Below are 24,700 nucleotides of genomic sequence, written 5' to 3' on the forward strand. Positions count from 1 at the left end.
GGGACCCTGACCGAGCGGGGCGTGGTCGACTTAGGGCGGGCCAACTACAGCGGATGAGGGGGCAAGGGCACAGGCATTGGAGGGAGGGGGCTGGACTGGCTGGTGGCAAAGCAGCAGGGTTAGAGTTAGGGTTGAGTGCGTGGGCTGCAAGGGCCGCCAGGGACTGCAAGGGGGGGGGTGGCTGGAGGGAGCTGAGCTCTGCAAGACTGGGGCAAGCGGGGGCGGGGCTGGAGGGACTGAAGCTGGATTGCTGCAAGGGGAGGGGGAGCGGGGGCGGGGCTGGCTGGTAAGGCACGGGGGCGGGGCTGGAGAGACCGAAGCCAATCGCTGCTATGGGGGGGTGAGCGGGGGCGGGGCTGGCTGGTGAGGCACGGGGACTGGAGGCACCAAAGCAGGGGTGGGGGCTGCTGGCGGCGCGTTTCCTGCGAGGGGAGGGAGTATTGGGGGCAGGGCTGGCGGGGGCGGGGGGGGGGGGGGAGCCCCCCCCCCAAAGGGCGCAACACCAGAAGAGGGGGCGGTGGCGGGAGTGGGGAGCGGATGGCGGGGATGGGACTCACGTCCTGAGGGAGTGGGTGGGCAGGGGCGAATAGCGGGGAACAGAGTGACTGATGGGGGGGGGGTGGCAGGAGCGACTGGCCTGGGTGGGAGGGGCCGGTGGGAGCGGGAGCGACCCGGGTAGCCTCCTGTCATGAGACCTGGTATGGCTCACTTCTCAGGATCAGACCCTAGTGAGGACTAGGAAGTCTCTTAGCCAGAGCTGCAGGGGGAGTTCTGCCCTGCGAATGTGAGGCCATGACAGCAGCTTATGAGAGACTAGGGGTTGAGAAATTGATAAAGACGACCCGTATTGAAATAAAACTAGGTTAAATTGAGGTTTGTCTTCCTCTTTATGCCTCATTAAAGTGGCACTTGAAGTAGATTAAGGGCTAACTACTACATGCCTTTGGCTTTTTAAATTTATTTTTTCTAGATAAGGTTTCCCTGTGTAGTTCAGGGTTTCCTTGAAACTTACTCTGTAGACCAGGCCAGATATTGGCCTGCTTCTGCCTTCTGAATTATTTATTTATTGGTTTTTGAGGCAAGGCCTCACTAGCCCTGTATGTCCTGAAACTCAACAGTGTAGACCAGGCTGGGATTAATGGTGTGTGCCTACCCTGGCTTTTTTTTTTTTTGGGACTGTGTGGGGTTTTTGTTTGTGTTTTTTTTTCAAGACAAGGTTTCTCTGTGTAACCCTGGCTGTCCTGGAACTTGCTCTGTAGACCAGGCCTACCTTTACCTTGGGATCTTTATGTCTTTTCATGTCTTTTCCTCCTGAGTACTGAGGTTGCAGGTTTGAGTCACCATACCCTACTATCTCAATATTTTTAATTTTAATTTTATTTTTTGTTTGACCCAGGGTTTCACTGCTTGCTAGCCCTGGCTGTGCCAGAACTCACTCTGCAGATCCTCCTGCCTCTGCCTCCCAGTGGTGGAATTAAAGGTGTGTGCTACCACCGAACCACTCAGTTAATCTTCTTAAAAACTTGCATTTATTTATTTTTGTGTAGACGTGCATGTGCAATGGTGGATGTATGGAGAGCAGAAGATAGACAACTTACAGGAGTTCGTTTTCTTCTATATAGGCCCCTAGGATTAAATTCGGCCCTAGGATTAAATTCAGGTTGTTAAATTTCGTGGTAAGCACCATTTATTGCTGGGCCATTTCACTTGCCTGGACTTGGTTGGTCTTAAAATTGTAAAGAAATAAGAATCTTGGGTTCTATAATTCCAGAGTTTTACATATCTTTGTCAGTGGCCAGAAACTCATAATTCTATGAAGCATGCAACAGTTTATATATTTTCGAGGCCGGCTTTCTCTGGCTTTGGAGCCTGTCCTGGAACTAGCTCTTATAGACCAGGCTGGCCCCGAACTCAGAGAGATCCACCTATCTCTGCCTCCCAAGTGCTGGGATTAAAGGTGTGGGCCACCACTGCCCAGGTCATACAACATATTATTGAGTATGAATAATTCCTGCAAAGTCACTCTGAAATTCATATCTAATGTTGTTTGATTTTTTTCCACTCCATTGTTGATAGTGCTGCCCCCAGAGAGACTCAGGAAAAATGATTTTCATCATGATCACAGAGGTATTTAAAATAGCTATGTCTCTTCAGCATTCTTTGAATGCTCTTATTTGAAATACTGCAGTATGTCAGTCCGTGGGGATAAAATATGGAGGGAGGTACAGAGCAGAGTGGTGGGAAATAGATAAAATACAAAGAAAGTTTAGTTCATGGTGAAAATGATATTTGAAAGGAGTGGAGGCAGTAGATAAGTCAGCAGGCAATTTGATAGTCAATGAACTGTTTGGGGAAAAAAAAACAAATTAGAACATATTCAAGGCCCTAGGTTTAATCACTAGCGTTAGAAAAAACAAAGCAACTCAAAAAAGTTGGAATTGGGGAATTAGTCCTGCTAACTTGAAGTTTACACACTCATGCTTTTTCAAGCAACCCTAACTAAATACAGTGCCCCCAAAAGATGTGGAAGTAGGAGAGGAAAGGAAGGGGTTCTGTGTGAGGAGGACGGAGATGAGAGGATAATGGAGGGGAATGTGGTCTAAGTGCATTACATTTCTGTGTATGAAGTTGTCAAAAAAGTTGTAATTCTTACTTGATTCACTCCTTATACCAAAATAAGTTTCACACAGATATTAAGAAACAAACAACAAAAACCCTAAAACTTTAAGAAAATGGGTATGGTGTAATTCCTAGCACTGGAAAGGCTATGTTGATGGGAAGCTTGTTAAAGTAGTTGAAGCCAGTCTGACTTACACAGGGAGTTCCGTCCAGCCTGGAACTTGTGTGAGACCTTGACTTAAAAGAAAAATTTAAAGATAGGTGAATTTTGCATTTTATATTATAATAGGCTATTTTCCTAAAAATACAAAAACTTTTAAAATCAATAATTTGGGGAATTTTGTTTTGGAGAATTTTAACTCTGTAGCCCAGGTTAGACCTAAGAGTCTCATTATGTAGTCTATAGCCATAGAATTGAGTGGAATATAAACTGAGCTTTTTAGAGGAAAGTTCAGCAGTTCCAGTATTTTAAATACCCATACCTCTACCCAATTTTTGGTACAGGATCTCACTATGTAGAGCTGGATGGCCCGGAACTCTCAGGCTTCAACACAGATGTCTACCTGCCTTTGCCTCCTTATTTCTACTATTAATGATCAGGGCCACCATACCCCATTTTAAATATTCACAATCTTCTTCAGCAATTCCACTACTAGTACTTTTTCTTTAACTCAAAAAGCTATTTTATCTCGTTTCTTTTTTTACTTTTAAAAATTTGTATTTATGCTGGGCTGTGATGGTGCACGCCTTTAATCTCAGCACTTGGGAGGCAGAATCAGGTGGATCTCTGTGAGTTTGAGGCCAGCCTGGTCTATAGAGCAAGTTCCAGGGGTCAGCCTCCAAAAAGCTACAGAGAAACCCTGGGTTTTTTTTTGTGTGTGTGTGTGTGTGTGTGTGTGTGTGTGTGTTTGTATTTTTGGGACAAGGTCTTACTGGCTGGCCTGGAACTCACTCTATAGGCTACACTGACCTCAAACTTAGAGAAATCTGCCTGCTTCTGCCTGAGTGCTGGGATAGGTTCAACTTGTTCTATTTTTTGCGATGGTCTCTATAGCCTGGCTATCTTGGAATTTAATACTTAGATTACACTGACCTCAAACTGAATTCTTGCTCAGTTTCCTGAGTGCTAAGATGAAAGGTGTGTGCTACCACACCAGGCATACCTCCAGCATTTGATGAGGATTGAGGATCTGGGTTTCTGAAGTGAGAAGTGCAAAGATTCACCTGGAGAAAATTGAGTACTCAGTAGAATCTAGTAGGCAAAGATTCTCAGGGATAGAGAGATGGTTCAGTGGCTAAGGGCGCTTGCTACTTTTTCAGAGTTACAACCCCAGAATTGGGTAGCTCATAACCACTTTAACTCCAGCCCCAGGGAATCCAACCTGCTCTTTTGGTGGTAAACTGTGCCATAGGCAAACAGTGACATAAATAAAAATTTAAAAACCTTGAAAGTAACCTTTCAAACCTTGAGGTTTTGTGATGAAGATTAGAAGATCATAAATAAAAAGGGGATCACTTTTATTTTTCTTTTTAGACTTTAAAATTTTTTAATCACTTTTTAAAAAAAAAGTTTTAAATCCAAAAAAAAAGTATTAAGTTTTTTTTGTTGTTTTTTTTTTTTTTTCATTCCATAGCTAAAGGCTGGCCTGGAACTTGTGACAATATTCTTTCTCCATAACTAAAAATGACCTGGAATTCTCTGATGGCTATGACTGGGCTGGAACTTGTGACAGTCTCCTCCTTAAGCCTCCCAAGTGTTGAGGCTATATACATGAGCCACCTGATTTTAGAACCACTCCTTGATATTGATGCATCAGTTATTCTGACTTTGTAGTGACCAAAAGTAAACACATAATACTTCCTAATTATGTTGCTTCCCGTTTAGGGTAGCAGATTGATACGTATATAAGCATTTACAGTGAATTGTGGTAAGAAAATGTGATGGGCAGAAGTGGTAGTACCATAGGGGTAGAGAAGAGAGAGGACAGCCATTTTCTGGTTTACTTTTTACAGTAGTCCTATGAAAGAAACAGTTCTTTTATAACTACTGCTCAAGAGCCTGTCTTGTGAAAGTCTAGGTGAGCCGGCTTACAGCAGACTGTTATTAGCATAGTTGGAGAGGTCTGAATCAAGCTATTTCACCGTTCAGTTCTGAAATATCTCCATATTTCTGAAATTTGCACATCTTACATTTGATGACAGTTATATATACATATAGGGACTTGAGAAGGATGTTGTAGCAGTTAGAAGTGCCTGTTGCTCTTTAAAGGATCCCAAATTTGGTTGCCAGAACTCAGTGTTGGATGGCTCACAACCACCTGTAACTCTAGCTCTAGAGGGTTCTAATATCTCTGGTTACTACAGGCACTTGCAGTCACATATAGGCAGACAGACAGATACAATTAAAAAATTAAAATCTTTTTAAAAAGAAGTGCATATAGGGGCTGTGATCTAGCTCAGTTGGTATTTACCTTAGCATGCATGTAACTCTGGGTTCAGTCACCAGCATTACATAAACTTGAGCATGGCAGGCATACTACTGTAGTCCCAATCCTCAAGAGGGAGGAGGCAGGAGGATAAAAACTTCAAGGTCTTGTTCTATATTACATGGGGTTTAATGCCACCTCAGTATCTAATGTAATAGATTATTATTTTGCTATTGAAGCCAACCTGGACACATGAAAGCTTTTTTTTGTTTTTGTTTGTTTGTTTGTTTGTTTTTTGAGGCAGAGGTTCTCAGTAAACTATGGAGCCAGTCCTGAAACTTGCTCTATAGATCAGACTGGCCTCAAACTCAGAGATCTGTCTGCCTCTGCCTCCCGAGTGCTGGGATCAAAGGTGTGCACCACCACCATCCAGTGCACATAAGCTCTTTTTTTTTGTTTTTTTGGTTTTTCGAGACAGGGTTTCTCTGTGGTTTTGGAGCCTGTCCTGGAGCTAGCTCTTGTAGACCAGGCTGGTCTCGAACACACAGAGATCCGCCTGCCTCTGCCTCCCGAGTGCTGGGATTAAAGGCGTGCGCCACCCCCGCCCGGCACATAAGCTCTTAAAAGTATTTTATGCCCTTGCATTTCAGAAGTTGCTTGTTTTTAGCATTTATTGGAGAGTTTTGATATTATATGGCCTGTGTTATTGGTAGCCCTCACTTTATTTTTTTCTTTTCTTTTTTTTTTTTGCCCTCCCACCCCCCAAAGATTAGGTTCAGGGTTTTTGTATTTATTTATTTTTGTTTTTTGAGACAGGGTTTCTCTGTAGCTTTAAAGCCTGTCCTGGAACTAGCTCTTGTAGACCAGGTTGGTCTCGAACTCACAGAGATCCGCCTGCCTCTGCCTCCCTAGCCCTCACTGTAAAAGCCTCTTTTTTTCCCCAGTTATATTCTTAACATGGATTCAAGCAGCAGCAGCAGTGGCAGCGGCAGCGGCAGCGGCAGCAGCAGCAGCGGCAGTGGCAGCAGCAGCAGCAGCAGCAGCAGCAGCAGTAGCGGCAGTAGCACCAGCGGCAGCAGCAACAGCAGCAGCAGTAGCAGCAGCGCCAGCAGCAGCAGCAAAACCTGTAAGTAGCCCGCTCTTTCCACAGTAATGCACATCGAGCATCTTTGTAGATGACTGAAATGAGGTTTGGGATACTTAGCTTGATTTGGTCCTAGTCTTGTTCTCTTTGGGATGTTGAAGTTTATTTCCCTGGTGTCAAGAGCAGATCTTCGTGTTTGTTTGTGTGTGTGTTTAATGTGTTGTTTACTCCTTTTTGGTTCCTGGGTCATCTTTTATTTCTTCTCAATCTTTCTTGGGGGTATAAATTCTTTTATTTTTTTCTATTTTCCTCCCCCTCTTCCTTTCTTTGACCTTCTTTCCATTGCTGGACAAAGAGCCCAAGGTGTAGTAGGCAAATGTTCTACCACTGACCTATGTCCCCAGTTTTGGGAAAATGTAAATTTCACTAGCTCTAATTTATAAATTGTTTTTCAGGAATAAAAGACATGAGCTATTAGGTTTTATCATGCTTCTTAATGCTTTTTCTTTCTTTGATTTATAGCTGTGACTAAATTGCCACAGAAAGAAGCCAGGTAAGGAGAATTGTTGAAACATGATCTATCTATCTATCTATCTATCTATCTATCAGAAGTATCCACTATTCTGGGTAAGAAAATTTAAGAGTAAACATTTCATTTTCTCTGAGAATAAACACTATATGGTACTTACAGAATCACGATGGTTGTTTGAGTTTATAACCAGTTTTAAAGTATCTGATTCTAGTCTTGGGCCATTTTTTAACTGTTTAGCTGTTTGTTGCTTTTATTTATTTATAGTTTTTAGCTTATTTAAGACTTGATCTCACTATGTAGCCCTGGTTTTCCTGAAACACTATGTAGACCAGGCTGGCTTTTAACTCATAGAGATCTGCCTTGCCTGCCTCTGCCTCCTGAGTGCTGGGATTAAAGACATGCACCACCACACATGGCTAGTTTTTGGCTTTTTGAGACAGGGTCTCACTATGTAGCCCTGGCTAACCTGGAACTTACTATGTAGATAAGGTTGACTTTGAACTTGTGGCCTCTGCTTCCTAAGTGCTAGGATTAAATGAATGCTCAGTTAGTTTGATTTTTAAAATGTCTTTGAACCATGATTTTTTAGTCTCCATCAGTCAAAAAGACGTTTTGTCTGTGATCTAGTCTGCATCTTGCCTCTAGGTGAATATGCTGAGTGTACTGAAATTATGTTGATGCCCAATTCAAATAGCTCATCATATAAAAATCAAGGTTTTTAACCTAGCAGTTAGAGCTTTCAATGATCTGGCCCAGTAAGTTGTAGGAAAAGAAGTGAATAAGGAATGCATAGAAATCGGGTGAGAACCAAAAGATGACCATGTGCTAGAAATTAAGAGAAGCCATTTAGTTTTTAGTTTTTTTTTTTTTGAGACAGTCTATGTATCTCTGACTGTCCTATAATTCACTATGTAGACCAGACTGACATCAAACTGAGATCCACCTGTCTCTGCCTTTTGAATTCTGGGATTAAAGATGTGCCACCATGACCAGGAAAAAGACTCTAAAAAGAAAAAATACTTAGTTATCTTTATGTGTATAAGCATTTGCCTGTTGTTATGTATGTGTGCCTTGTACCCATGAAGGCAAGAGGAGGGTTGTTGGACCCTCTGGAACCAGAATTACAACCAGTTACAGGCTACCACGTGAGTGCCTGCTTCTGACTCCAGAGTGCTGGAATTGAAGGCATGTGCCACCACCCAGCCTCAAAGAAAGGTTCTTTAAGGTTATAGTAAATAGGATAGCAAAGGCCCATCAACTTGGCAGCTTAAAAGAGATCGCGTACAGCTGGGCGGTGGTGGCGCACGCCTTTAATCCCAGCACTCTGGGAATTCGAGGCCAGCCTGATCTACAAGAGCTAGTTCCGGGACGGGCACCAAAGCTACAGAGAAACCCTGTCTCGAAAAACTAAAAAAAAAAAGAGAGATCATGTACAGTAGAAATAGATTAGCCTTGGTATCTATAATGGATACAAAAAAAATATAGTAACAGGTATTTGGAGTGCTTTTCATTCATCATAAAAATGTTTCATGTTCAGGAGATGGATCACTGGGTTAAGTAAGGTACTTGCCACAGAAGCCTGATGACTTGAGTTTGATCGTCAGAATCCATGTAAAGGTGAAAGAGAAGTGACTTCACAAAGTTGTCCTGTAACCTCCAATTGTGTTCTGTGGTACATGCACACACCCACACACACTATATACTTCCCCTACAATGATGACTTTTTAAAAAGTATATCATACAGAGGGTTTGTGGCTATAATCAGAGCCCTTGGAAGGCTGAGGCAGAGTTTCTCTGAGTTCCAGTATTATATCTTGGGATAAAGAGTATGTGCTAGCTAATTTTATGTCAGCTTGACACAGGCTAGAATCATTTGAGAGGAGGAAACCTCAACTAAGAAAATGCCTCCATAAGATTGGGCAGCAGGCAAGCCTGTAGGACATTTCTTGGTGATTGATGTGGGAGGGCACAGCTCATTGTGGGTGGTGCCATCCCTGGGCTGTTGGTCCTATGTTCTATAAAAAAGGAGGCTGAGAAAAACCATGATGAGCAAGCCAGTAAGCAGCACTCCTCCATGTCCTCTGCATTAGCTCCTGCCTCCAGGACTCCAAACTCCTTTGCCTTTTTGTCCTGACTTTTCGTTGATGTGGAAGTATAGACCAAATCAACCATTTCCTCCCCAAGTTGCTTTGGTTATGGTGTTTCGTCACAGCAATAAGACAGAAATTGGTGCCAGGATAGGGCATTGCTATGACAGACCTGACCATGTCATTTGGGGGTCGATTGTGAAAGTACTTTGGAACTTCGGGGCCAGAAAATTCATTGAGTGTTCAAAGCCTAGTGAAATGTTCTATGGGAACTTGAAAGATTAGTGTTGAGAGAAATGCAGATGATGGAGGTGTGGTTTTTGAAGTTCCAGAGGGAAGATTTGAAATCACTTAAAGACTCTCATTAGGGCTGTTAACGTATCTTGTGTTAAGAATCTGTGTGTGGAAGAATTGGTTGTGATTATCAAGATACCAAAACCACTAAAGTGAAAAAAAAACCTTTGCTTTGCTGGGATAATTGATGCTGGACAACTAGAGCTGAGAAATCAGCAGTGATTAAGAACACACCATCGCTGAGGTGAAATCTTGTGGGAAGTGTTTTCTCAGAATTAGCACACAGAAGTGGTACTCCAGAGGTGACCTAGGTTGTACCTTGTGTTGGCAGCAGAACCTGGTAGTGTATAAGAGTCACCCAGGTGGTACTGGTTTTGAAGTCATGAAGGTATCGTGGAGAGCAGCTGAGACTTGGCACTGTGTGGCAGGGCTGAAGTCCCTGAAGAGAGCCCAGCAGAGGCTATTGGTGAAACTACAGCGCAATTGCAGCAAGAGACCTCCGCATTTTGGAGATGCCAGTACCATAGGACAACTACCAAGAACAACAGTAGTGGAGTGCAGTTGTCCTGATCTTAGGAGACAATCTGTGTGGGCTGTAGTGGGTGGAGCCAGAAAAGTGGTCCTTTAGAGAAGCCCAGAAGATCGTGACTTGAACCCAGATATTGGACATTGAATTATTTACACAGTTGGAGTTTGGTTTTGCTTTATTCAGATTGTGACTGTGCCCTGGTTCTTCCCTCTTGAAGTAAGATAGTGCTTAGTTTTGATTTTTACAGAAGGCCACAGTTGAGAGACTTTGAACTTTCTAAAGAGATTTTGAAAATTTACAAAGACTTTGGATTTTAAGAGATTTGATATGTTAAAGATACTAAAATTTTTTTAAGTGTTTGGAATTTTAAATACTCCGGGACTTGTAAATTTTGTAATGTTTTATATTGTAATGTTTATTAATGTGTGATCTTGTTGATGAACAAGAAAGGAAAGGTTTTATCTTACCAGTGATATCTTTGTGTCAAGTTGACAAGGGGTCAGTGAGAACCTTTGCTCTTTGGCTCTCTTACACAAATTCATCTCAGAGTTGAAGAATGATAAGCTCCCAATGAATTTTTCCCTGCCACCAAAACTATTTTGAGTACTTGCACTCTGACAAGACCCAGTTTACTTTTTGTAGCCGACAGACGCCTCCTTTGGGAAGTTTGTAAGAAAGGGGAAAGGTGTATAGAGTAATTGGAATAATTGAAAGGTTGTAGTTCCAATAAAGGGGAATAGCGTTAGTGTAGTAGGAAACAACCAAAACTTAACAAGTAATCCTGCTTATTGTAGAAAATATGGAAACTGCCCAGAAGGAAAGAATATTTATGCTCATATTTTTCTTTTGTTTTTTTCCACCTTATTACTTAGCTGTGTGGTGATTGACTCAGACTCTGACTCTCTCTATGAGGAAAAGAGATCTAAGATCTGTGAAATAAGCAGTGAAGGCAAGTATCATCTTTGCTTAGAGAAATAGCTGCTCTGAAGCCTTGTCACATGTGGCAGTTTTAGGGTCTGACTCTGCACATTTTTAAGTTTATAATGACCTTGAGGCCAGTGCCGCCCTTTTTTCATTATGTGCTGGATGTCAGTATGGCTGGCTTCCTTCTTCTTTCTTTTCTTTTTTCTTTTTTTTTTTGAGACAGGGTTTCTCTGTATAACAGTCCTGGCTGGCTTCAAACTCACAGAGATCCACCTGCCTCTGTCTCTCAAGTGCTGAGATTAAAGGCCTAAGCCACCACTGCCCAACTATGGCTGGGTTCCTCACCTTGATCTGTTTCCTAACACAGTTGCAACTCTTCTGCTGCCTTAGGGTTCTATTTGCCTAGACTCCACTCCTCCATCTTCCTCTCCTTCCATCCTTTATAGGTGGGTATGACAAGGAAGAGGAGAGGGTGAGAGGCATGGCTCAGTCCTCTTTCCAGCTTGGTGGAGACTGGAGCTGGGGGAGGTACCAACTACTATCTACTCTATACACTATTTGTATAAGGTAGAAATCACCAAAAGTCCAGCTACGTCATAGGACTAAATAAAGAAGTTTTTTTAAGCTAGAGAACTTTAACTTGATATAAATGAGATACCACTTTATTGATGTAATTGCCCACATTTTGCTGTGAACCACAAGGCAGCAGGTTTGTGTTTAGGAACAACTGAGCAAATACTTCATGTTGTTTAGACAATGTGATTTTAAAGTGGGCATAGCATACATAATACTTTCATTGCTAATTTATCTGTCATTACTCTTAGTAAAACACAAAATACAGGGAAAACAATCTATAAGTATAATTTTTAACTGTGATTCAGAATGTCCAAACACTCAGTTTTTTTAATTTGTGCTCAATAACCTGCTGATGTCTGTATATACAGAGTGGGTTGGATAGAAGGAGTATATTTATAGATGTCTCTTGAATTTCAGATGAGTCTTCTGACGAGTCTTCTTCTGATGAGTCTTCTAACGTTAAGGGCTCCAGCGATCAGAAGTCTCAAGTAATTGTTATCGATGATGAAGATGACAGTCCCAATTTAAAGGGTTCTGAGCAGAAAAAAGATGTTTCTAGTGATGAGTGCCAAATGCCTGTTCTCGAAAAAGAAATTGATTGTGTTGTTCTTGGGGCTACTTCATCTGCTGATGTTTGTGAAATAGGGGCCCCTGGAAAAAGTTCCAAACAACCACCACTGGAGCCTGAGCCCGAACCCGAGCGGGAGCCTGAGCTTGAGCCTGAGCTAGAGCGGGATCCCGAGCGGGAGCCTGAGCCTGAGCCTGAGCCAGAGCAGGATCCTGAGCCTGAGCCTGAGCCTGAGCCCGAGCCAGAGCGGGATCCTGAGCCTGAGCCTGAGCCTGAACCCGAGCCCGAGCCTGAGCGGGAGCCAGAGCCAGAGGGGGATATCGAGCCAGAGGGGGATCTCGAGCCAGAGGGGGCTCTCGAGCCAGAGGGGGATCTCGAGCCAGAGGGGGATCTCGAGCCAGAGGGAGATCTCAAGCCAGAGCCAGAGGGGGATATCGAGCCAGAGGGGGATATCGAGCCAGAGCCAGAGGGAGATCCGGAGCCCGAACCTGGGCCCGAGCCGGAGCCCGAACCTGGGCCCGAGCCGGAGCCCGAACCTGGGCCTGAGCCGGAGCCCGAGCCAGAGCCCGAGCCGGAGCCCGAACCTGGGCCTGAGCCGGAGCTCGAGCTGGAGCCTGAGCCCGAGCTGGAGCCAGAGCTCCAGCAAAGTGTTACAGCCCAAGAATCCAAGGAGAGAAAGGCTGCCGCTCTGCTGGCGCAACAAAGGAGAAAGAAAAGAAAGAATAGATTTATATGCATGGCTCCACCTAAATCACGTAGGAAACGGCGTCGGGTAGTCTCACAGGATGTGCCCAGCCTGCCAAGTGCCTCTGCAGAGTCTAGTCCCCCTGATGAGCCCACATCATCAGACCAGCCTGCCAAATGCATGCCATTAAAGAAACGTAGAGGCAAAAGGGCACGTACACATGAGTAAAAAGGATCTTTCTGCAAATGGGGGTGGGGGCTCCCATGTCCATCTTATGCTCCAATATGTTAGCATTTACAGTTCAGTCCCCATGGAGTGCTTTTCCCCTGAATTCCTGTCCCTATGATATCTTGGGTCATCATCTTTGACATGCCCCCACTACTCGAATTGTCAAGTCCTCTATGCAGCGTTCCCAGTTTTGGAGTTTTTCTCGTAACATGTTGCCAAATTTGTCCTCTTGGTAGTTTGTTTATAAGAGGACTCTTAATGATTTATTCTCTAGAGCCTTGTGAGTGGCATGTAACAGATGTTTAATAAATTTGTTAAATAAAATGAGTGAAGTCTCTGGCTGGAGTTACTGGTGCCGTGCGTGGGTTCTGGAAGAAGGCAAAAGGCAAGGTTAGACATGCAAATTAGGTGAAGGTGCTGCTGGGGATATATATGGGGTACACCATACAGGCATCATAGTTGCTTATGCAACCTAGCCTCTGTGAACTAGCTCTTGTAGACCAGGCTGGCCTCGAACTCAGAGATCCGAACTCAGAGATCCGCCTGCTTCTGCCTCCCGAGTGCTGGGATTAAAGGCGTGCACCACCACCGCCCAGTTTAGAAGAGCTCTTTTTGAGCTTCCCTTTCTGCTTGATGGTACTGATGTTCAGGGTACAATCAACTATTTATTTTTTTAACTGATAGTGGACCAAAAAATTGGGGCCTTACAGAAGAAACCCATTGCAGCAAAAGTTGAAAGTTGCAAAGACTGGATATGTGCACTGCTAAAGTACTCACTTGCATGGGATTTGATTCCAGTATCCAGGAGATACTAGAGACTCCAAGGGAATGAACAGGAGTCTGATTAGATGAAAGTTTCTGACCCTAAGTGGGCATGTACATACAGAGTGATGAGGTCATCTTCTGGTCCTGTGTGTTGTCATGGTATACCCCTCTACCCCCAGCCATCCAGCCAAAGGACCAGGCCTGTGTGCTCTACTTAAATTCTAGTAGTTACCTGGCAGAGTGTGCTTCCTTCATCCTCACAGCAGCTCTGGCCTCTAAAGTTTCATTTGTCCTTAAAATCAGGACAAAGATGGATATGTAGCCAAAATATGTATTAGGCTGGACACAGCCTGATGGTCATCAGTTTGTACTTAATAAGCCAATACAGTTGATGTGATGGCACATTAATACCAGCACTTGGCAGGCAGAGGCAGGACAATTAGGAGTTCCAGGCCACCCTCTACAAATCGAGTTCAAGGCCAGACTGAAGCTACCTGATATTCTTATCTCAAAAAGCTACGAAGAAAGTAATTACAGTGGAGAAAGAGCCTACTTTTTGATTTGAGTTCAAAGAGAAGGTAGTTAAAAATGACTTACAGGTTTCTCCATGAACACATTTCCCCTTTTGTGTGTATTCTTCGGTTTTGTTTTGTTAGACAGGATTGGGGTTAGAGTCCTTAGATTTGAACATGCTGTGAAGCACTGTGTCACTGAGCTGCATCAATGCTATCCTGTGAATTTTCAAAGCGTCCTTGACTCAGAAAAAAAGGTTAGGGTGAAGTAGATTATTTAGAGTTTTTTTTTGTTGTTGTTGTTTTTCTTCGAGACAGGGTTTTTTCTGTAGCTTTGGAGCCTGTCCTGAAACTAGCTCTTGTAGACCAGGCTGGCCTCAACTCAGAGATGCCTCTGCCTCCTGAGTGCTGGGATTAAAGGCGTGCGCCACCACTGCCCAGCTTATTTGGAGTTCTTTAAGAGTCACAGGAAGCCCTTAAAAACAAGTGATTGTATGAGTCAAAGACATGTTAATACTTAAGCTAGAAGTTGTTACATTTTCTCATTTCGATTCTTAAAATCTCACTTTCCCCCTCAAAATATGATTTCAATTTTTATCTCCTGCTTTACTTCCATTCAGGGGTAATGCACACTTATATCTAAATTATCTTTTGTTTTTGTTTTTCAAGACAGGGTTTCTTTGTGTAGCTCTGGCTGTCCTGGAACTCACTCTGTGGGCCAGGCTGGCCTCAAACTCATAGGTCTGCCTGTCTCAGCCTCCTGAGTGCTGGGATTAAAGGTGTGCACCACCACTGCCTGGCTACAGCTGAATTATTTTTAAGAGAAGGAACGCAGATCTCTGAGTTCAAGGCCAGCCTGGTCTATAGAGAGTTCCAGGTCAGCCAGAGCCACACACAGAAACCCTGTCTTGGTGGAAAAGAAAAAAGAAAAAAGAGAGAAAGTATATCTGAAGAAGCATCTGTGTGTGTGTGTGTGTGTGTGTGTGTGTGTGTGTGTGTGTAAGCATTTTGATTTTTTGTGGGTTTTTTGTTTTGTGGTGCTTGGGGATGAACTGGCTACTTCAGCTTGGTGATACTCTTAAGCTTATATTTTGGGAGAAAAATTGTCTTCAGGGAGGGGAAGGGGAAAAGGTATGCCAGGCATTGGGTAGGGGAGGTCAGTTTAGATCTGAGAAAAAAGACTGTGTCCCTGTGCTTTTGGGTGGCTGAGATGATTGAGACAGTTTACCGTGTGCTCTTGGATCCCCTATCAACAAGGCTTCATCTCTGGATTCTATATGCTTTTCTTTTGCGGGGGAGGGGGGAGCATTTGAGACAGGGTTTCTCTGTAGTTTTGGAACTTGTCCTGTAACTGTAGACCAGGCTGATCCGGAACTCACAGAAGTCTGCCTGCCTCTGCTTCCCAAGTGCTGGGATTAAAGGCATGCATGCATCACCACACTCAGTTTCTATGTATGCGTTTAAGCTGCTTTGTCTGTAGGGATGCTTGTTTTGATAATAGCCAGGTTGCTTTGCTAGAGAATGACAGAAGAAAGGAGAAGCTGCCTCTTGGTGTCCTGTCACTACCCTATCTGAAGGTGATTAGCCTGTTTGAATTTTTACCACTATCTTACTGTACTCCATCTCTCTGAGAGCCTCCTGCACTGCTGCCCATAGCTCTTGTCTAGGCTGCTTGTTGTTAGTTTGGATGTGGGGTGCACAAACTTTGAGGAAAAGTTTGCTAATAAGTCTAAAGGCTAGCTTTCTCTGCGTAGACACGGAGGTCCCATTCTCTGCTGCATCTGACAGATGGTAGTGGTTGTCATCTGCCTTTGCTGATACATATCTAGTGTTAAAGCAAAAATGTGAGCTTGTGAAGCCAAACTCACTGTGTTGGCAGTTCATTTTTCTAGCTCTGTGGGCTTCTCTATCTGGTTGTGGTTTGTTCTAGCCATAATTTTTTAAAAGCCTCCTCCAGGTATAATGGCACATATGGTAAATACTAGCAATTGGAAGGAAAAGGCAGAATGATTCCCACGAGTTTGGGACCAGCCTTGCCTATGTGACAAGAGCCTATCTCCTAAAAAAAAGAAAAAAAAAACAAAAACCAAACCAAACCAAACCAAACCAAAACAAAACAAAAAAAACACTTCCAGAGGGAGGAAGGGTTGTAGACACCAGAGGGGTCAAGGACATCACAAGAAAACTCACAAAAACAACTTACCTGGGCTCATAGGGACTCACAGAATCTGAACTGACAACCAGGAAGCCTGTATGGGACTGACCTAAGTACTCTACATATATGTTACAGTTGTGTAGTATAGATGGAGTTTCCTGTCTCATAGCTGTTTCCCAAATGCAGAGACTCAATATTAGTTGGAAACACTTGGCCAATAGCTCAGAGTTGTTACCAGCTAACTCTTAACATTTAAATTAACCTGTATTTCTCATCTCCGCTCTGCCACATGGCTTGGTACCTTTTCTCAGTATGGCATGCTCATGTTGTTTCTCTTTTTCTCTGCTGAAGACTCCAGGCTCTCCCCTTCTTCCTCCCAGCAGTCTCCTAGTCTGGCTCTCTAGCCCAATCTCTTTCTGCCCAGCTATTGGCCAGTCAGCTTCCTTATTAAATCAATCACAGTGACATATATTCACACAGTGTAAAGGCATATTCCACAGCAGTGTAGCTTGCTCTACTTCTGGGACTCCTAACAATGGGAGCAGGACCTGTCCCTAACACTTTGGCCAGCTCTTGGGAACCTGTTCTTCATACTTCATACAAGGGAAGGTGCTTAGTCTTACCTTACCTTGATATGCCATGATTTGTTGATACCCATGGGAGTCCTGCCCCTTTCTGAACATAAATAGAGGAGAAGTGGATTGGGGCAGAGGAGAAGAGGGAGGGGAAACTTCAGTCGCGATGTAAAATAAATTTTTAAAAAGCCAGGCGGTGGTGGCACATGCAGAGGCAGGTGGATCTCTGAGTTCGAGACCAGCCTGGTCTACAAGAGCTAGTTCCAGGACAGGCTCCAAAACTACAGAGAAACCCTGTCTCAAAAAACCAAAAAAAAAAAAAAGCTGGGCGGTGGTGGTGCACGCCTTTAATCCCAGCACCCAGCACTTGGGAGGCAGAAGCAGGCGGATCTCTGTGAGTTTGAGATCAGCCTGGTCTACAAGAGCTAGTTCCAGGACAGGCTCGAAAAACCAAAGAAAAAAAGAAAGAAAGAAAAAAACCCAAACAAACCAAACACTAAAAAGCAAATTTAAAAAAACCCACTTCTATTTACATCAGTAGCAACTGAGCATTGGCCCAATCATGGTTTAATGGAAAGATTGAGGATTTGGGTCAGAAGATCCATTGTCTCTGACTTTTGGGTCAGACACCTGAGCTTTAGTATCCTCATTTGCAAGATAGAGATGGGAACAAACAATGATATGATGCAAAGAGAGGTTCTTTGCAAATACTAAAATGCCACTGGTGGTTCTCAGGAAAGGCAGAGATGGGTCACTCTGTATCACGGGAAAGAGTTGATGCCGCAGCACAATGGGAAATCACCATTCACTCCAGGGAATGTTTGAGCTGCCCACTTTGAGCAGAGTAGAAGTGGTAGCTGGAAACAGTGGCTAGAATCACATTGACTCAGGCCTTGAATACCAGGCCAGCTGGTCAAGGAAAAGCCAGAAGGAAACAAAATGAATCTGGAGGTGAGTGGGTACTGGGTTAGAATGAAAAGAGCCTGGTAGTTAGAGAGTGCTGTTCTATGAAGGGGAAGGCAGGTCTTGATGAGAGAGGTGAACCTGAGTTGCAAAGCAGATGCTGTCCGGGAGAGCCCACAGTCAGAAGATAGCAGTTCACATCCCAGTTGAACACAGGGTAAGGGAAAATGCATTCAAAATGCCTCCAAGGTTTTCTGTCAGTTGTGACAGAATTTTCATTATGGAGCCTCTTAGGCTAAAGATAGACTCATAAATGTGTTGGGAATTTACATTGAATAAATGAAAAATCAGAAACATCAGAGACTGAAGCTGTAGGTGTAGTTATCAGTTTTGAGGTTGAAACCTGGCCTCATAACGTTTGAGAATGTGTGCCAAGAGTAAAGAGAAACACTGAATGGAGCCTGGGAAATAAATGTTAATATATGATGAGCCGGAAGGAAAGAACAGCAAGTTTTTAGACCTTTATGCATGTCTTCTCCTATTTCTTTAGCCATGAAAAATTCACTTGAATTTACCTTTGTAGGAAACGTATGTGCAAAATTCCTGGATGTTTCTTGAATAACATTGAGAAGTTAAAAGAGTATTCTGGAAGGAATTTCAAGCACAATAAGGAAGAACTGGCTCAGAAAATCTACGCACTACTTAACCACACTGTCTTTGATGGAAAGGTAGAAACAACGAATAAGTTTCTATTGAATACCTCTTGTACACCAGCATGCTTGGCTGCTGTACTAACCATGTCTGCTTCATGTCTTGGAGCTGTGCTAGTTTGAGTAGACCTGGACCACTCCATGGGTAGAAAAGAAAGACTTATTGGGGTCCAAACTGCCAAGGCTCTCTCTCAGAGGGGCAGAGAGAAGCAAAACAGTGGGAAAGCAAGCAGATTTTATGATAGTCAGCAGGTAGGGGTCTTTGTGCTGATATAGGCTGTTCAGATTAATCAGGAACTAGATGCCCTTACCCAATAATCGTCTGTTTACCCAGTTAGTCCTTCTGTTTAGGACATGGTCACCAGCGCAGCTGTATTTGGGGGGGGCACTTTGGACTTAGCAAACATGAGAGAGAATGCTTGTGTGAAAGAGAACTTGTTTTGGTTGTATATATGAGCAGATGGCTATTACAGTAGGAGATTAGCACAGGGAGAATGACTGAAAAGTCTGAGAAGTCAGAAAATAGGATTTCCTGAAAGACATGAGGCTCCTGCTCCTTAAAAAATGGTTTGTACTGAGAACGGCAGCAGGGAAAGGACATGTGATAAGGTAAAGAAGATGATGAGAAGGAGCTGGATGAGTTGCTTAGCCTCCTTTTACCCATGTCTCTTGTAAAATGAGGCCAATAATAGTGCAGTCATCTTTCTGTGCCTGCAGGGAACGGGTTCTGGTACCCCTCAACAAATGGCAAAATCTACAGGTGCTCAAATCTCTTATATAAAATGTCCTCTGCTCATCCTCTGTGTATATTTCTAGCAGATGCATGTTTTTGTCATTTTTTATTATCTGACAGTTTTGTACATTTATGTAATAAATTGTAGTCATTTTTGATCTGCAGTTTGTTGAATCCATGGTACAGAACTCAGGCCCATTCTACTTACTACCTCAGAGTTACTATTAGACTGCAATATTTCCATAATCATAAAGTGCTTAGAACAGGGCCTAGGTACAGCAAGCTCTTGTTGTCTTGTCTTCGATGGCCTTGGCAAGTAGGTTAGGAAAAGTTAAATTTAAATTGGTAGGAACCAGTGCACAGGAATGTGTGACGGGAAGCTACTGCTGAATCCATCTGCCAATAGCTTGGTGGTATGGACTGGATTAGAAAATGCAGAGGTAGGGACCTTCTGGCCACTTGTTTTGCTTGTTTGTTTTGGGCTCTTTTATTTCTTACCATGCTTCCTGCATGTGAGGAAAGCACCCTACCCCTGAGCTGTACCATCACCGGTAGATCGTTTGTTGTTGTTTAATCCAGTGTTACAGTCTTCTGCTGAAGAGGCTTTGTGGAGGGAATTCTTATATCCTGAAGGTCCTGTAGCCTTAAAAATCTCCTTCCTTGTGTCCTGATTAACCTATTAATTGTCATTCCCAGGACTTCAATGTTTAGATTTGTTTTTTATTTGCATAAATTTCTCTTCAGCAACTCAAGAATGTAGGAGACAGTTCCTCTTACTTTGTTTTTATTTTTTGAGAATTTCATATGTGACTACTATCTTTGTGTCATTTCTACCACCCCTGTTCTTCCTATATCTCCACCTCTCAAATTAATGACCTCTTTGTGTGTGTGTAGTATGTGTAAAACCTTTTTTTTTTCTTTTTCTTTTTGGTTTTTCGAGACAGGGTTTCTCTGTGGTTTTGGAGCCTGTCCTGGAACTAGCTCTTGTAGACCAGGCTGGTCTCGAACTCACAGAGATCCGCCTGCCTCTGCCTCCCAAGTGCTGGGATTAAAGGCGTGCGCCACCACTGCCCGGCTATGTGTAAAACCTACTGAGTCCATTTAGTGTTGCTCCTATGTGTTTAGAGCAGAGCTCTTGGGATTGTATAGCCGATAAGAGTTCATCACTGGAAAACTGATTATTTCTGCAGGGCAGTTATTACCTGTGGCGTTTCATCTAGGGGTGGTGCCTTGTGAAATTTCCCTCGTCCACATTGGCATGTCCTCTTACTTTTTCTCAGAGGGAGAAAAACTCTTGTTCTTATTTTCTGATATGAGTTGTTTCTAGGGAGATAGCTTAGCAGTTAAGAGCACTTAATGCTCTGGCAACAGACCCAGGTTTGGTTCCCAGCATGCACTTGGAAGCTCGCAACTGCTCTATAACTCCAGATCCAGGGGACCTGACACTCTCTTCTGGTACACATGTGGTACATATAAACTCAGGCTTATACACATACACATACATTTTTAAAAAAAAGTAAACCTTTAGAACTGCTTTCTGATACTTTTGTTTGCTTTTCATTTTCAGTTGCCAGAGAAAATAGAAATCATTTGGAATAAAAAGATGCTACGGACTGCTGGTTTATGCACTACCCATGAGATACAACAACCCAAGAGGCAGCGCTATGCTAAGATTTCAATTTCTCCAAAAGTCTGCGACTCTGCAGGTGATTCCAGGACTATGGTGGATTTACCCTAGCACCCTGTCCTTCTGATCTGTTAAATTACTCATCCCCGGCAACCTGTGTCACAGCTTTGAACTGTCATTTCCATGTGGGTAGGCCTTCTGTATGTTGCTGAGAGGACATCATTATTAGATGTCTCACCTTTCCTAGGAATTCAGTGTAGTTTCCAGGCCCATCTGCACATTTCCTTTGCCAAAGCCAGGTCTCCATTCTCTCAATTGCCAAGGGTCAAGATGCCCGCTCTAGCCAGACAGTTTTTCATTTGTCAAAGTCTGGTGACTTATCCCCTCCTTCTGTTCCCTCAGTTTGTGTGTGTGTGCTACTATGTTGCTTTCCTGCTCAGAGCCTGGTTTTCAAGGCCATGGTAGTCTTCTCCTGCTTCACGGGTTTTATCTGGCTTCTCACTGCTCGCTGCTAGCCCATGGTTTATCCATTCTTTGCCCATTGGCTCTCAAAATGCAGCTCGTGGTTTTGTAGATCCAATCATTACTTACATTTTGTTTGACTTCTCCCGAATGCTCCCACCATATTGGAGACTATAGCCTCACACATGCCGTGTAAGTAGTATGCCATCAAATAGCAGCGACAACAGATTTTTAGAATCAAGTGTTTTGTCTTGTTTCTGATATGGTGTCTTGCTATGTTGTCCAGGCTAGTCTTGAACCCCTGGACTCAAGCAGACCTCTTGTCTCAGCTTTTTGAGTAACTGGAACTACATACAGGTGTCTGCCCCCCAACTCAGCTTTGAATGGCCGCCTTTTGGTAGGGAGGGTGAGGGTACAGGTTAGTGTAGCCTTGGCTGGCCTCATACTATGACCCTGAACTTGTATAGTTCTCTTGCCTCAGCCTTTCAGTGCTGGGATTACAGAAGTGGGCTGCCGGTTTTTTGTTTTTAATTAAAAAATATTTTTTATACAATGTATTTTGATCATGTTCTTTCCCCTCCCCCAACTCTTCCCACCTACCTTTATGTATGTTTGCCTGTGTTCTCTCTCTCTCTCTCAAAAAAAAAAAACAAGAAAACAAAAAACTAAAATCAAAACAAAGAAACAAAAAAAATCAGTAAGAAAAAATACTTAAACAAAGCAAAGTTGTTTTGAGATAGGATCTTGTCATATAATGCTAACTGATCTCTAACCCAGGGTCATCCACCTGTTTCATCCTCTCAAGTGCTAGGGTTAAAGGTCATGTATGGACTTAAATAGCCTTTCTAATTCTAAATTTAGTCAGTTGTTAAGAGTCTAGCTCACGGGTGTGGGGAGGGGGGTGAGAAGGCTCAGGGCCATCCAGCCTGCTGATCTGAGTTTCTTCTCCAGGACTTACATAGTCAAAGGGAAGAGCTGACTTCCACAAGTTATCCTCTGGTCTCCACATGCATGTGCATGTATGTGCATGCACACACACACACACACAATAAATAAATGTAATTAATTTTTTCATAATAGAACCCAGCTCAGATCTCTCTCTTACCCCAAACTTCTGCTCACCAAATCTCATGGCCATACATACCTCCTGAGCCCACCTTTGTCCCAAGCGTGAAGAAAGCAAGCCTCGTCCAGGTACATTTCGAGCAATGTCCCACAAAAGGATGAACATGCTGGAGCTGCTCCCCAAAGACCTGACCACTTAAGAAGCAGTCAAAACCAAAACTAGCTTGTATGTGGGTAGAAATTTGACTCTCCGGATCCTGGGAAGGCAACAATTGCAGCCGACTGTGCTTCTGTGAGACAGCCTTGTGTTTGGTAGGGGTGAAAGTCAAGGGCTTATGGGATAGTAGATCAGAAGAAAATTCATTTTAGTGCTGACAGTTTCTTTTCATTTCTCTCTCAAGATCAAATCCGGGACACCTTGATCCATGAACTATGCCATGCAGCCTCCTGGCTGCTTGATGGCATCCGGGATTCTCATGGTATCTCATGGCAATATTATGCTAAAAAATGCAATTCAGTACACCCAGAACTGCCCAAGGTCACCCGTTGCCATAACTACACAATTCACTACAAGATCTATTATGAATGCATGCTGTGCAAATACAGGTAAGGCCTTTTCAGATTTTTCCCAATTCTTTTGTTATTCCAGCCTCCAATAGCTGTTTGTTTTCTTTTTCTGGTACTGGGAATTGAGCTAAGGGACTCATGGCTGCCAGGCAAACACTACATGGCTCCCCTGCCTGAGCCATATCATCAGCCAGCCCTCTTTTCTTCCTTCTTTCCTTCCTTCCTTCCTTCCTTTCTTTCTTTTTTTTTTTTTTTTGGTTTTTCGAGACAGGGTTTCTCTGTGGTTTTGGAGCCTGTCCTGGAACTAGCTCTTGTAGACCAGGCTGGTCTCAAACTCACAGAGATCCGCCTGCTTCTGCCTCCCGAGTGCTGGGATTAAAGGCATGCACCATCACCGCCTGGCCTATATGCTAGTCTTGAGCTAGCTTTGTAGCCTTGAACTATGGCAGGACCAAATCGATCTTTAGTAAGTCTATGGACCAATTTAAGGAGTCAAGCTCACTATTTCTTCGTTCTCTTTCTCCATTATCTTCCTGAATTTGAGCTGGCCTGACTCTGCTGCTGCCTGGGGCTCCTCAGAACTCACAGAAAATTGCTTTGAGCATAAAGCTGAGGAGTTGGAGCTGCTGTTGAGGGGTCGTGATTAATTTGTTATTGTGCTGTGGTATCTCCTTTCTCCCCAGGATTGGCCGCTACACCAGATCGCTGAACACTGAACGCTTCATCTGTGCCAGATGCAAAGGGCATCTGGTCTTGCTGCCATTGTTTCGCAAGGATGGAACCCCCATTGTGCCCTATGTGAGACCATTTGCCAAATATGTGCAGGAGAATTATAGAGCCGTGTTTAACGGCACGGCAGGAATCAGCCATGGGAATGTGATGAAAAGACTCAGCAAGGATTATTTTGCCAGTAAACAAAAGGCAAATCCTTAAGGTTTGCCTGGAATATAGTTATGTGAGCCAAATCCTTTACTGGCAAGAAGTTCTAGAAAACTATTTCTGTAAGGTTTTAAGTATTGGGATTTAAATGTGTTTTCTGATTTGTTATTATTGATGATTTTTCTTAATAAAGAGTTCTTTTGCTAACCATACAGCTCTTGACAATACTTGAAGCCCTTTGGATCCACATTGGGTTTTAACTTGGAATGAGTCAGAAGAAAAGGATGTTTCTTGGGAGGGAGAGCAGTGAGAACAGGAGAATATTGTCACAACAGAGTAAGTGGCTCGTAGTGAGTACTCTGCCAGCTTGTTATGCCTCCTCGGGTGTGAGGAGCCAGCCTGCTTCATGAATTCCAGCTGCTCATGGATTTGAGTGAAGCATGCAATCATTCAGAAAATAAATGTTTCCATCTCACATTCCAGCTCTCCTATTCAAGTGCTCGAGCAGACTGCCTATCTCTGGGAGCTATTGAGGGTGTGGATAGGACCCAACATTGTTTTAGTGTATGTACTCCTGTGAATGCCACAGAAAATGCCCACCAACTTGTGGCTTAGAGCAGCACGGATATTCTATTATATTATAATATTTTAGAGTTTGGAAGGTCAAGAATCTAGGATGAGTCACCTAGATTATGATTAAAGTGTTGACGGGAACTTCTGGAAATCCATTTCTTTTCCAGTACCTAGAGGCCTTCCACAGCCCGTTTCTTGGTTTCTGTTAGGAATTTTTCCTAGTGCGAGCTCTCTGCCAATGCAAAAATCCCAATCAAGCCAAATCACAACAAGCCAAATTAAAAATATCCAGGTTTAATGGGATTCCTGCACTCGCAGGTGGCCACGGGGGGGGGGGGGGGTCGACCGGGAGACCGTGAACATGACCACGGTGTGGGGGGGAGAGACCACCAGGGGACCTTCTGGGGAAGCAGTTTAAGTAGCCTGGAAGAGTGGTCAAGATTTTGGCAGGCTGTCTTGACACTCCTCCAGGGAGGGGTCAAGGCTTGGCAGGCACAAGGACAGGGCCTCCAAAGATGGAGGCCAGAGACCGGGACTTGGGACTTACAGTTTCTTTGAGACAAAACATCTTTTTTACTTTCTGTTCACTTCTAGAGACTTGGGGTCCACTTAGAGAATTCTT

The 24,700-nt window shown here is 43.6% G+C and overlaps 1 protein-coding gene and 1 long non-coding RNA gene across 3 annotated transcripts; both read left to right on the plus strand.

The window, feature by feature from the left end:
- Positions 1-6,114: 6,114 nt before the first annotated feature.
- Positions 6,115-18,122, plus strand: LOC121445684. 2 transcript variants are annotated; one of them, XR_005973988.1, is made up of 3 exons: positions 6,115-6,171; positions 6,652-6,682; positions 18,046-18,122. It is a non-coding gene; the product is annotated as an uncharacterized LOC121445684 (long non-coding RNA). The 2 variants fall into 2 exon arrangements; XR_005973987.1 differs by lacking the exon at positions 18,046-18,122 and adding an exon at positions 10,444-10,514 and having other exon boundaries at positions 6,124-6,171.
- A 1,148-nt stretch (positions 18,123-19,270) lies between these two features.
- On the plus strand, positions 19,271-23,623 carry LOC121445685 (acidic repeat-containing protein-like). The gene is made up of 4 exons (XM_041647834.1): positions 19,271-19,345; positions 20,473-20,611; positions 22,461-22,665; positions 23,310-23,623. Exons 1-4 carry the CDS (start codon positions 19,271-19,273, stop codon positions 23,557-23,559), a joined length of 669 nt encoding a protein of 222 aa, XP_041503768.1. The 3' UTR covers positions 23,560-23,623.
- Positions 23,624-24,700: the final 1,077 nt, after the last annotated feature.

The sequence above is a fragment of the Microtus oregoni genome, unplaced genomic scaffold (genome assembly GCF_018167655.1).
Source record: "Microtus oregoni isolate MIOR12 unplaced genomic scaffold, Mior012 000271F_ref0000453, whole genome shotgun sequence".
Classification (NCBI taxonomy): domain Eukaryota; kingdom Metazoa; phylum Chordata; class Mammalia; order Rodentia; family Cricetidae; genus Microtus; species Microtus oregoni.

Excerpts from the sequence above, each read along its gene's own strand:
- LOC121445685 (XM_041647834.1), top strand. The coding sequence starts at position 19,271 with ATGTGTGACGGGAAGCTACTGCTGAATCCATCTGCCAATAGCTTGGTG. Across the intron at positions 20,612-22,460 it reads AAAAGTCTGCGACTCTGCAG|ATCAAATCCGGGACACCTTG; the intron begins GTGATTCCAGGA and ends TTCTCTCTCAAG. Across the intron at positions 22,666-23,309 it reads TGCATGCTGTGCAAATACAG|GATTGGCCGCTACACCAGAT; the intron begins GTAAGGCCTTTT and ends CTTTCTCCCCAG.